General features: G+C 43.4%; 1 protein-coding gene across 1 annotated transcript; it reads right to left on the reverse strand.

Moving 5' to 3' along the window:
* Nucleotides 1-5,194: 5,194 nt before the first annotated feature.
* Nucleotides 5,195-8,204, reverse strand: LOC100831334 (transcription factor TCP24). The gene is made up of 2 exons (XM_010234075.2): nt 7,675-8,204; nt 5,195-6,640 (listed from the first exon to the last, which is right to left on the reverse strand). Exon 2 carries the CDS (start codon nt 6,562-6,564, stop codon nt 5,680-5,682), a length of 885 nt encoding a protein of 294 aa, XP_010232377.1. The 5' UTR covers nt 6,565-6,640; nt 7,675-8,204; the 3' UTR covers nt 5,195-5,679.
* Nucleotides 8,205-13,338: the final 5,134 nt, after the last annotated feature.

Here is a 13,338-nt window from a genome sequence, read left to right on the forward strand (position 1 = left end):
TCGAAGTTACTGATGTCCTGTGTGCTTTGCAAACAGCATTACCTCAGTTGGCCTAAGACCAGGCGGGTATTATTGGTTTGTTGCACGTCGTTCCTCGACCTCGAGCATCTTTGAACCGAGGCACTAATTAAACCACTCAGGCCATCTCAGCGTCTGCTGTTAGAAGTAGGGAAGGTTTGAGAAGTGACATCAGGAACCGTATAAAACTGGGTGAACTTTTTTTTTACAGGATAAAAACTGAGTGAATTGCTCTGTAGCGATGGAAACTTGCCGTAGCAATTCTCTCGCTGCTAGTACTATTTGTTATTCAAACTAGTTCCGTCGATCGGTTCTGATAACACACGCGTCAGCGATAGGGTCATTTTTAGTGAACTGAGACTGAGAGGGAACCATCCAGATATAGGCGTGAGGTGATCCTTGCAGTTACGGTACGGGCTTGGCCCATGTAAGCAGAATCGGGGAGTGCAACTCAAACGTACAGCAATGTATATGCACGGACAGCTATGTCCAAGATAGTTCGCTAAGCTGGTGTTGGGGCGTCAAATTAAAGGCATTTCCGGCCGGGATTTAAGTGGTTTCCTGCAAAATAACTGGACCAGGTTGATCAGTGGATTACGCTCTGTACACCTGCAGTCCCTGCACATGTACAACTTTTGTGCACACCATTGTATATATAGCAGTCTGGTTTCACTATTGATCGCAATATACTCCCTCCATCCCATAATAAATGATGAAATATTACATGTATCTAGACGCTTTTCAAATATAGATACATCCATATATTTGGATAAATTTGAATCACTTAATATAGAACGTGAGATAGTATATACCTTGTCCTGTAGAAATATATGTGTCGTACTACGTATAGCAGTACACATAGGGTGATGTCTAGGTTAACTGAACACTCAGATTGTTACAGTAGCAAGCTAGCGCGCGAATGCATGCAAGACGTACTACCTACGTACATCCTTCACCTACACAGACGTACGTAGTACAGTCTGATCTAGATATACAGCTACAGATTCTTCTTTTTTCCATCTAGCTATAGATCGATCAGAGAAATACAATTGGTCTGTGATGCTAGCGAATGGGCTAGAGTTAGCCACATGTGCGTGCGTACGGAGCATAGTAGAGATTGAGGTGAATTAAATCAAAGAATGGTCCAGCCCATACGTGGGGAAAACAGTACAAGGCGCTATATGCATATATTTGTAGGCCGGCCAGGCATTCCCCTGGTTACTTACTCTACTGTACAGTCTGTACTCTCCATGAGTACGTACCGTGTGGTGTGACTGATAGCCGTCCTGTCGATCGCCAACTCTGAACTCTCCATGAGTACATTATTTAGCAGCTACTAGCTAGCTAGACATGCTTATCATGCATGGATCTCGCGATGGAACTCACTTATAGGCGCCAACTTTTGCAGCATGAGCAACCTAACGGCATAGTAGTAGCTTGTTGCTAGTACTCCAAGTTAACTTACGGGGAAAAGTACTCCGTAGAGATGGAACGAGATACGAAGAACTGAGAAGAGAGGCTGCTGGGGCCGGAATGATAGCGTAGAGCTTAGCTTAATGGGAACAGGACAGCATGCACTACATGAGATGAGCTAGTAGCTCTGTATCGTCAAGGGGACCATTCATGTGAGAGGGTATATATTGGTCCATGGCAAAAGATATGGATCTGCTGCCTTGCATGGCATGCATGCAAAACCCTAGCTAGCTACAGGGCTATGCAGGTCGCTTTAATCCTAGGGGCCGGCCTCTCCTCCAAAGGCCCAGCTAGCAAGCTTAGCCCCACTGCTGGTCTTTTACTACTCATCAACCCCACTCCCCTTCCCCTTGGCGCAGCTGGATAGATGCTGCTTTGCTCGATCTCTCTATAGCTCTCTTGCTTGTGCCGGCCGGCCTCTTGGATCGTCTCGTCTCCCTCGGCCGTAGCCATGGCCATCAATGCAAATGTGTCCAATTGCTCTGTTCATATGAGTGCGTAGCTGGATATATGTGCTTTGTCTTTGCAGACATACATGCCTTGTCTATGGTAGACAGAGGCAAATGTCTGGACTGGAAGGTTTCTTAGCAGGAAATGTTTTCTCTAGCTGGCTATATATGTGTATCTTTCATATTCCTGCGTGTCTCGACCAGTGCACAAAAGAAAGCTCCCTTTGGGAGGATTTGGGAGTTCAGCTTTGCCAGCGGGAGAGAGGGAGGGGGGGAGGGGAAAGCTAGCTGGATTTGCTCGGCCACATAAGATGAGATAGAGAAGTACTTAGCTATCTCCTAATTCGTGGTCAAAATGTCAAATAGGAAAGATCAGAGAGAGAGAGAGAGATTAATTTAAGTACACTATTTGGATTAAAGCTACTGAATTGAGTGTAGTACGTAGCGTACCCGCAAAAAAAGAAAAGAAATGGTACGGTTAAGTAATTAACCATACACGCGTGCATAGCTAACAGATCTCGTGCCTTTCTGATCATCCATCTTTTACACGAGATAGCTCCTGCCATAGCTAGGCTGTTACTATTTGCAAAAGTGCCATACTTATATAGCCAGCTAGAGATGTTGTTATAGCTAGTACCACTAGTGATCTCTACTTGCTAGCTAGCCAGTAGCTACTAGCTTAGCTGGGGTAAATAAGTTGGTGGGTCTGCGCCAACAATGCGCTCATCGTGTCTCATTTTGTTGTTTTATTTGATGTGTCAGTGCCTCAGTGGGTGGTACATGGTGGGGATGACGCGGGATGATATCAGAGAGAGATAGAGAGATCAAGACAGGGAGAAAGGGAGAGTACATTCAATGCATGTCGTGGTAATTTTAATCTTAGTTACGAATTACGTACCGCTTTACTTAATTTACCATATTAATTTGGACCATATTCATTTCAAACTTCTTACTAGTATCACTAATTACTGTTCTTTTGTGCTTCAGTTCAAAACCGTGCCAATCTTTATGAAACAGAGGGAGTAATTAGTTGTCAGGTCCAATTAATTGTTCTTGCTCTAGCAGATAATTCAAAATGATTGTAGTATAGATCAAGATGGATTTTTGTCCAATATATAGACCGTATGTAGTCGATTCATATGTTACTCCTTCTTTGTATATTTTTGACAATTATTGAGGTTTACACACTATATGTTTTGTGAAGGGCGAATTACTTGTCAGTTATAGAGTTTCATGTTTGGAGTGAGGCGCCAAGTCTTAGGCGCTATCTACGGTTGTTGTATTGTACTGTGCCCAACTTACTTCATTTGATGCATAGGATGGGGTCTTTCCTCTTTTCGAAAAAAAAACTGTGCCAAAAGTATTCATCATCTGCTATCGAAAAGTCACCCAAAAAAACCTAGTGTTGGTTAGCCAAACGGCAAAAAATGATTGGAAAAGTTGGATCATCATAATCCATCGTAATACTAAACGCAGCCTTACCATGTTAGCTACTCCCTTTAATTTGTTCCTAAATATAGGATTTTGTAGCTTTAATTTGTCTCAAGTCAAACTTCTAAGAAAGTTTGACCTAGTTTATAGAAAAATCTACTAACATGTAAAACTCTAAATTAGTTTTATTAAATCTATCATGATATATATATATTTACATTCATAATATAGATGTTAGTACATTTTTTCCTTCTAAAAGAAGTCGACTTGGGACAAAACTAGACCATCTTATATTTAGGAACACATGTAGTAGTAGGGAGGGGGACATGAATTAAGAGTGAGAATTGTGTTCTAGAGACATTTATCACTAGCTGGTTTCCCACTAACAAGACCAAGAAAGCAACCCTCTCGTTAGGAACCAAACGGAGGATTATAAATAAAAGTTAAACCCCCATGCCGGGCCCCATCCTTCTATAAATTTTCTCTAAATTAAACTCCTATTCTCATTTCCCAGTTTGTACGGCCTAGCATGGTGTTATGGAAATGTCCATGTGAATCTAAGTTGGACCCGATGTTAAGCCTCGACAACCTTTTTCTTGTCCCCTGTTTGCTTCGAAGTTACAAATTGAGCTAGCTAGCTCTACGTACGTAGGGATGCAAAGCGAGATCCCGCTTAATTGAATTGCTAGCTTTAAAATATTGTTCAAATTTTGAACAGAAGTTCTGAAGGTTGGTCTAGTACATAGTGGGACAAGTGCGGGATCTCGCTTGCATTCCTAGCTCTACGGAAAGCACCTTAATATTTCAGTTACATGTTGTCTCTCAACAAACTAAAATGGCTGCTTACCTGTGTGGAACAACCCGCATATCTGAGAAGCTAGCCAGGAATGCATACCCTAGTTGCCCGATGTCATGGCTTAATTAGATATAGGGTTCGTCTATCTTCTATTCTATTTTGTGTACATTTTTGTTCGAAGAAATAGGTTCAAAGGAGAATTCTGCAACTTATGATTAACATAATTTTGAATTAATTATGAGATCAGTCTTGAGTTTTTTTTATCTCTATCTAGTAAGTAGTGAATGAAATGTTCGAAGGAGAATTTTATACAACTTCTGTTGGCCAGTGGAATATAAGACTCTCCATACTAATCATAATACTCGAAACATAATGTTCATGCTATTTTCCTAAAAAAACGTGAAAAAATGTTCATGTTTCTGAGATTGAGCATGCTAAAAATATAAAGCATTGAATTTTGCTACTTCGATACATTTAGCAGATGTAACTTCTTAATTTGCATAAGTGCTTAATTAGTTGGAGCTTCAAATTTGAGCATGCAGGAGTGATCTTGTTAAAACACATACACAATTCTATATACTAGGTAATACGAGATTCATCCAAAATACTCCTCAATGGATCCATGAAAACATGACATTTTAAGCATTGACACATACTTTAATATATAGCATAATTTGTCCACTAATTCTTCTGTTATACTAGTATATATATTTATGAACTCAGTGCAATTATAATAATATAAAAGTATTTTCAAGAAAAATTTACACATATTGTTTACAAAGCATTCAATCCAAGTATTTGAGAAGACACCAGTACACGAAGCTTTGAAACACCTTTGTCCAAAACGGTGTGCTTAACCCTAGCTATATTGTTTTTTCAAGCTAGCATGGTAGTAATATAAGGGCAAAAACCTTTGCCCCTGTCGTCAAATGCTCATTTTTTCTTCAAGCATGCATGTGTTTTGTATTAAATTATCACGAAAAGGAAATTAGTACACCATACAGGCCAGCACCCTACAAGGTTTATATATAGTCGCATGTTACTTGAAATATCATAAAAAAAACTTACCCAAATAAAAAAAAGGCTACAGTATTGTTAAAAATTTCAAACTATTAATATTACACAAATTAAAGCCAATACATCATTACTTCTCTGTATATAAAAAGAAGTAACAAATTCGATCGTATTCCACACACGCAGCAAAGCATCGCTCTAGCTAGCTACTTCCAAAGCCAAATCAAGCACATATAATTTTCAAGTATATCAAACATTTTCAGAACGACCCGCGCAATGAAGCTAGCTTGTCCCTTAAAAAGGAAGTATACTTGAAAACCAATGCAGACACACTTAATTGTACTGACTATCTATATATGCCGTGCTTTGGGAGAGCATTATTCCTACCTTGTTGATCGAAGAGTTGCAATCCCCATACGACAGATCACAGATCGGCATTCTGCACGCATGCATGCACCTTCATGTAGCATTTTGCCCACTAGGCATGCACGTAGCTAGCTAGCTTCCAGCTGCGTGATCATGGTCATGGAAAGCCCTCGCGGAGCTCAAGGACAAGCCTTGCGAGCCCAGGTTATTATCAACCGGGAACTGCTCGGCGGCCTCCGACGCGTAGTAGACGAGTTGGTGCGACCTCGGAGCCAAGGAGAGCAACGACGGGAACGCCGAGTGGTGGGCTGCCGCGATGGAGACCTGGCCTCCATGGGGCGACCCTTGGCAGTTCTCGTGTGCACCACCAGTGCTGTTATTATTCCATGACTCACCGGTGAAGTTGTACGGCATCCCGCCGTTGACCAGTCCCAGCGGCGACGAGTTGCTCCCCATGAACCGGTGGTACCCAGCGGCGGCAAAGCGCCCCATGTCGGCCACGTCGTCGTGGGCGTGTCCCTTGCCGCCATGATCAGCGGCGAGCGCGGACGCGAAGTCGTGCGGCATGAGAGGCAGCATGGAGGCAGAGGCCATGTGGTGCTCCATGAGGTCGGCGCCGTTGAGCTGCTGGCCGTGGTGGGGCGGGAACTGGAGCGGGGGGAGCTTGTCGATCTCGTGGCGGGCAGCGTTGAGGAGCCAGTCGACGACCTTGCTGGGCTGGTTGAGGCCCAGGCGGTCCTGCAGGTCGTAGAGCTGGATGGCCGTGGGCACGGACAGCCGCACGCGCCTGTCGCGGAGCCCCTTCACAGTCTTCACCTTGCTGTGCCGGTCCTTGCCCCCGAAGACCCGGGACACGCGCACGATCCGCGACTCCGTCTGCGCCGACCATTGCCGCGACGTCGCCACCGCCGCCGCGTGCTTGCGGGCGAGCTCCGCCTGCTGCTGCTGCTGCTCCTGCTCCGACGCGGCCGACGCCACCGCCGACGACGATTGCTGCTGCTGGTTGCCGCTCATCATCTGATCAAGTCTCCGACGACGACGGCTCGCATCGTCGGCTCCCCGCGATAGCTTTCACTGGCGCCTCGGCCTGGCTCTGGTAGCAATATCATTATTAATTAGCTAGCTCGATCAACATAATTAACATCGCATGCAGACATGATTAATTAGCATCGATCAAATTAACCTGTTAATTAACAATTATACTGGTGTATGTAATCTGCACGCGACGACAGGCGCGATACCAATCAAGCAGCACTGTTGCATCGATCCGTCGGGGAACGAGAGGAGATCGAGCGCGCGCGGGCCGGGGCTGCAGCTTTATTCGCTGCATGCGTCTGCGCCAGCGCCAGTGTACATGCATGGAACAGCTAGCTAGCAGCGGCCGGCGGCGGGGCGCGCTGTGGATGTGCAGTGCCGGCATGATGTGCATGCGCTGCCGAAGCGAATGATTCCAAGATTGAACCAACGGCCGGCCATCTTTCATTGTTTTGCATTGGGATTTATGAATTGGGTCGTACAAGTCCCACTGTCGCTCTCTCTGAACGAGGAGCCAGGAGGGGGATTTATGCTCACTGCTGGACTATTGGTGGAAGCTAGCTTTTGAAAATCCGGCAGTCACACCGGCCCCTAAAGTGCTGATTACAGCGGTTAATTATCTTTGGTCTGTGAAGTTTCAGTTGAGAAAAATGGATTAATGAAACGATATGGTTCGGATCGACCATCATATATATGTAGGTGCTGCAAAAAGAAAAGGAGATCGAAGAAAAGAGAGAAAGAGAAAAGGGTCATGCATCTGGCTGGCTGGCTGGGGATCCGGTGCAAATTAACCTGGGTTTTGATCCAAGAAACCTTCCGACAGCTACCAACGAAAAGAATTTAACAATTCCAAAAAAATTATATACCAAGTGTGAAGAATTAACAAATCTAAGCTCAGATCCGCCGCATAAAATTCTAATCAAGGACCAGGGAAAGTGCCCAAATTAAAAACTCCCCAAAATCCTTTAGTACTGATCTCGCGATCCCCCCAAATCAATATAGAATCAGTAAAGAATCGACAGATCAAACAAGGCACATGCATGCACTTGTGCGGAAGGAAGAAGAAGAAGAAGAAACTAGCAGTACACTTACAAAAGAACTCGACCAAGCTAGGCTGATTAACCACCCTACAGCCCGGGCCTTCAAATCAGCCTGCCGGCGAGTCGGCGCCTCAGCAAGCAGCGCAGATCTCGCCGCCGCGGAAGCTCGATCGCTCAGCCCCCAGCTCGCGATCAGCCTCCGTGCGTGAACCCTAGCTGCCAGCGGGTGCAGATCAGCTCAGGAGCGGGAGGCGGCCGGGACTGCGGGAGCTAGCTAGCTACGTATAGCTGGTACAGCGAGAGCAAGCTATAGAGAATTAGGATGTGGAAGACGACCAGCTGCAGCGAGGCTCAAACTTGTGGTGGGTGTTCTCTATTCACACACAGAGACACACTGCGGAATAAATGATGGGATCGGTCGATCGATCAGCTGCGCGCGCGCGTCGCTGTCGCGTGTCCTTGTCCTTTTACCACCATGGAGTCGAGAGCGCTGCGCTGTTGTTTGCTCCCCGCCTCACTTCACTCCCGGCCTCCACACCCGCCCGTACGTAGCTGAGTGGCAGCGAGCAGAGCAGCGGCGGCTGACCTGGCCACCACCTGCGGAGAGGCGGCTAGCTAAAGCTCCATGGGCATACATATCATGTTAATTCAAACTTGAAACTTGAGTGTGCGAAATGTAGGTAGGTACATGTGAGCAAATTAATTACCAATCGATTCGTTGAGTTATTCCCTTTAATTATACATTTTTTTAAGCAAATTTTGGACTTCCTCCGGACGTCTGTGTTCGTCGAACATGCATGGTCACAGAAGCAAGGACGATATGATGTGCGGCTTCAAGTTGACTGGGTGCTCCAAGTATATGCATATGCGTCCCTTTCATTTTTTCAGATTTTTACTTAATTCGCTTAATTACGAACGGTACTTGATAAAATATGATTGACCTAACGTTTGCCTTTAGTGGCAATAATCGAAGAATGTGCATCATTAACATGCAAGTAGTGCATGTAGGTTAGCACTAGCAGCGCTAGCAGCTACTCTAGCATGCCAAGCTACCTGCTAGCCGGCCTATAATTCTTATATTTTTTGTGTATATAACTTGAATTTGAGGGGGCTGCAAGAACAAGTTGACTAAATGTTACCATTTCCCAGCACCTGCTGAAGGATGGCGAGTGCAGAACTGCGAAATATTGTTAGATTGCTTGCATATTGGTCGTCCAAAATTTGGACCGGATACGCTACCTTTACAAATCTTTCAACATCGAAATCTAGGAGAGCCTAGTTTAGGCTAGGGACCACCTTTCTTTTGAGCATCAACTAGAGCATGGACCACTCCAACTTTTATCCTCAGTAAAGACATAGATTTGGACCAACAAAGGAGGGAAAACAATGTGACAGAATCATTTCCATGTAAAGAGCGAGGAACCAATAAAATCGGATCAGATTATCAGCACATAATCAGAAAAAAAATCGTGATCAAGGCCTCTTCTGTCCCAAGTGCATACCTCTCAGTAAAGACATAGATTTGGACCAACAAATGCCGCTTTTAGATAATGGAAGAGAGATGGCTCACATACCTCTCACTCACCCATGCATGTCATCAAATGATAGAAAAATAAATAGGACACGTAGAATGAGAGAGAGCCCACGGGGGAAGACGTCGGTCGTCTCCTGTCTGCATACGTAGTTGTCTTGTGCATCATTTGATTTCCGTGCATTTGGTATTTTCTTAGGGCATTTTTGGATTTGGATTATTGAAGGAATTTTAAAGGTTTTTTGAAGGATTATAGTCCATAGGAAATTTCCCCGTGGTGGCTATTTGGTTTAAAAGATCTGCTATCCAGAATTCCTATGGAATTGCTTTCCACACCCTAATCCTATAGGAATTATAGCAACACATGTTAGACCTCTTGGAAAAATACCTCCATGCAAAATTCATGTACTTTTCATGTGTTGCAACCAAATATGTTCTACTGATGATTCATGTGTTTTCAATTCCTATAAGATTCAATATGCCATGGCATCCTATTCTGTATATTTTTTTATTAATGCATTTTACGTTTCCTGTGATCCAAAGAGCTAGGCCCTTACCTCTGATATCTTTGCATAGACGCATGCTCTATCTTCCGGTCCACCTTCTTCACGTCATAAAAATCATATGCATGCCAGAACAAAGAGAGCTAGACGACCTCATGTGTTATTATATTATACATGTCCGAAAAGAAAATGAACATGCACTACTGGAATACAAAGTTTCCCCTAGTGCCAAATACTCTAGGTGAAAGCATAAAAACCCTAGGTAGGCTTCACCTAGGGACTGCTCTAGAAAAAGAACCTTAGGTATAGTATGGTGGGGAAAGTGGCCTTTGCCTAGGGGCATTTGGACAGCTCTAGGGAAACATTTCTTCACCTAGGGGCTTGAACTCTAGGGAAAAATATCACATGGGTGCTGCATATGCCACATCATCATCTTCCCCTAGTGAACTTTACCAACCAGAATTTGAAAAATACACTCTAGGGAACCATATTGAAATACATATTCACCATATATAAATTCATATTGACCATATTTGAATCCGTAATGACCATAATTCAAATATATTCAAACGGAGCCAGAATTAATAACCAATACAAACACAAAACACAAATTGTTTCAATCAATCTCACTCTTCATGGAAATAACACGTTCATGATCAGTAGCCAATGTTGTAGCTACACCAAAAAACAACCTCATTACATCCATAACAAATCAGTAAATGGCAAGAGTTCGCTAAGCCAAAAAACATGACTCAACATGTCAACTATTGTCACAGATGAGTATGTAGCTATAGAGTTTGCAACACCAAAAAACTGCATAAGCAAGACCTATTCAGTTGCTGGCATTTGGCTGCTCATGAGAAGCATGACTCATTGAAGAACTCTCCAAACAACCCATCTTGATCTGCAGCAGGCTCGTGGCAGAAGAAACATTTGAGTTGATATTGTGCTCCTGAAATAAGTTGACAAATTAAGAGCACATCAGTACAATTAAAAAACACATGCAACAGCACACACAATTTTTGATAGTTTCTGGGCATGCATTCCATTTGAGGAGAGGAGAGGTGCAATGTAAATATTACAAAATAAACATCTCATATGCATGCTGCATGTTTTCAGTAAGGAGCCAGACACTTCAAAGTTTTATAAAAACCTAGCAGTCAGTTCATCTTAAAAGAGATGGTTGCATCCATGGCCATTTAGGAGTATGGATAGGGATGTACAGAGTAATCTTCTTCCATGCACACGTGTGAGTCTAACTACATGATTAGAAATTTGGAGTTGATGAATCTAATGAGAACCGTTTTCAACAAAATTAAGCATCAATAGCCAGATATAAAAGAGTGAAATTTTGTAGGTACATTTTGCATTTGTTCCACGCATCTTTTAGTTTCCTTCAGTGACAATACCTCATATACTTTTCTGTGGTCATGAAGTAGATATTGTTGCTCCAATTCATTCAATATAAATAGCCTGGCATTCGTACAAAACAAAATCGGCGTTACCGATAGCACGTTAATTGAAGAACATGAACAAACTAACCTCGAGAATTTACTTGAGAAGGTAACTTGTGCCTACTTCAGAAGAAAAGGTATTCCTGTGATTACACAAATTACTAAAAGTACCACTTTCTCGAAGCTTTCTTTTGATCAACTCATTCACTGAAGTTATAATGACTGGTAATCTGGTATCCACAGGGAACAGTAATATAACCACTTGTATCTATTTTAACTGACAATATCTAGATACATATAGAAACTTTAATAAGACCTTAGAAATTTTTGTTGTCATTTAGAATCTGCAAAGCAAGAGATGAGCTTTGAAAATAGCTATTTCTTTGTTTCAGTTTCAGATTGAGAAAAGTGATTACATACGTGATTTGGAGATCCTAGTGAAGATTGACACGGCCAAAATGGTAACATCCCTATGCAATCAAACAAATGATTCAGAAATTGAAATTGACTCCAATCTAAACAAACTGCGTGTTAGGGTTGGGCTCCTATAGACCAAAAAACTGATATGTTATATTTGAAGCACTCCATAGATGTCCACTACCCCAATTTGAACCGTTGACAATAATCTGTGAAAGACCATTACGTCTGAAGACAATGTAGATCTTGCAAGTTAAAAATAACACACAAAGTTCTACAAAAGTCAACTTCATGTTCTCCTTTTCTATAATCTTCCATACCCCACCATATGACAACTGAAATTCCAGAGCAATCTGCAAGTATCTATACTGTGGAAATAATTAGCAAGTTGCAGTAAAGAAAGGAAGGGAGGAAAATAACTGAATTACAAACTTGTTTGCACCATTATTCTTCAATTCAGGGGTGCATTGAGGAGGAGGAGGAAGGGAGGTACAGATAGTTACCTTGAGGAGTTGTAGGCCGGATGGGTGGTCCATGAGGGCGAGGCGGCGTGCCAGGGGAAGTAGCTGGTGGTAGAGGGCGCCCGCGCGAGGGATTCATGGGTTCGATGGGGTGGTTGGCATACGACGGCGAGACCAGCAAAATTTGTCAAAAAACAAAATCCAATAACATCTAGCATAGCATGCTGAGACCTAGATAGATGGAGAGAGCTAGAGAAGATTGAGAGGGAGAGATTAAACCAGAAGGGGGCGGTGACCAAAGGGAGTTACCACGAGAAGAAGATGTACCGCGCCGCTGCCGTGGTTCAAAGCACGGTCACCGCGACCGCATCCTCGAGGGCAGCGCAGGGACGGTTGGGCAGCGCGGGTACAGCGGGGCGGCGTTGGGACGGTTGGGTAGCACGGGTACAGCGGGACTGCTCTGGGACGGCGGGGTGGGGCTCCATGAACACGAAGACGGCGAGAGGGGATTAGACCAAGACCCTTTTTTGAGAGGGGAGAAGGGATCTTTTGCTTTCTTGCAGGGTGTCTGAGGACAAAGCGAAAATTTTGGCTTCGTCTCTGTGGCTGTCGAGTGGGCCTGTGCAAAACGATGCGAGCCTGCCGGAGAAAATGCGCGGGATGAATCCGAAAAGAAATGAAAAATCATCCACCATGTTCTCAGCCAGCGTGGCATCCTTTACCTAGGGCTGGAATTAACTCTATGTATAGTTTACTTCACATATATTTTTGGATGCAAATTATCTTTCCCTGGAGTTATACTATTTGCACATTTACTTTACCTACAAGAGAGAAATCAGCTCTAGGTAAAGAAATCTACCCTAGGAAAAACTGTGATTTCTAGTAGTGAGGTAAATCGCATAAAAACATGCATTCGAAGGATGGAGTAACGGAAAAAAAAACTCAGAAGGACTTTAACAAAAAAGAAGGTTTAAGAATAATGTATAATAAAAACTCATATGTCGATCCTGCCTACCAGACACATGACTAATGCACTTATGGCCAAAATCATCAATCTTGAAAGAGCCAAAGTTTTATGTATAGGTGGAATCGGCGAGATCGGCCATTTGACATTTCATTCCAAGGGACCTTTTCCTTGGTTTCTCACTTTTACTACGCGTCTTTTTAGGAACACGTTTCTTAAAATTATACATGTAAAAAAGGACCAAGAATATGACTCTGCAGCAATCTTTCACTGTGTGGGCGTGCATGCATGCTGCAGCACTACAACATAATACCCAGATCGAAGCGACGAGCCATAGCATCTGCGTCTGTGACATCGCATTGACAAAGTCATGCATGCATCATATG

The sequence above is a fragment of the Brachypodium distachyon genome, chromosome 2 (genome assembly GCF_000005505.3).
Source record: "Brachypodium distachyon strain Bd21 chromosome 2, Brachypodium_distachyon_v3.0, whole genome shotgun sequence".
NCBI lineage: Eukaryota > Viridiplantae > Streptophyta > Magnoliopsida > Poales > Poaceae > Brachypodium > Brachypodium distachyon.

Bases quoted from the DNA above. Each gene is read 5' to 3' on its own strand.
- LOC100831334 (XM_010234075.2), bottom strand. From the start codon at position 6,564: ATGATGAGCGGCAACCAGCAGCAGCAATCGTCGTCGGCGGTGGCGTCG.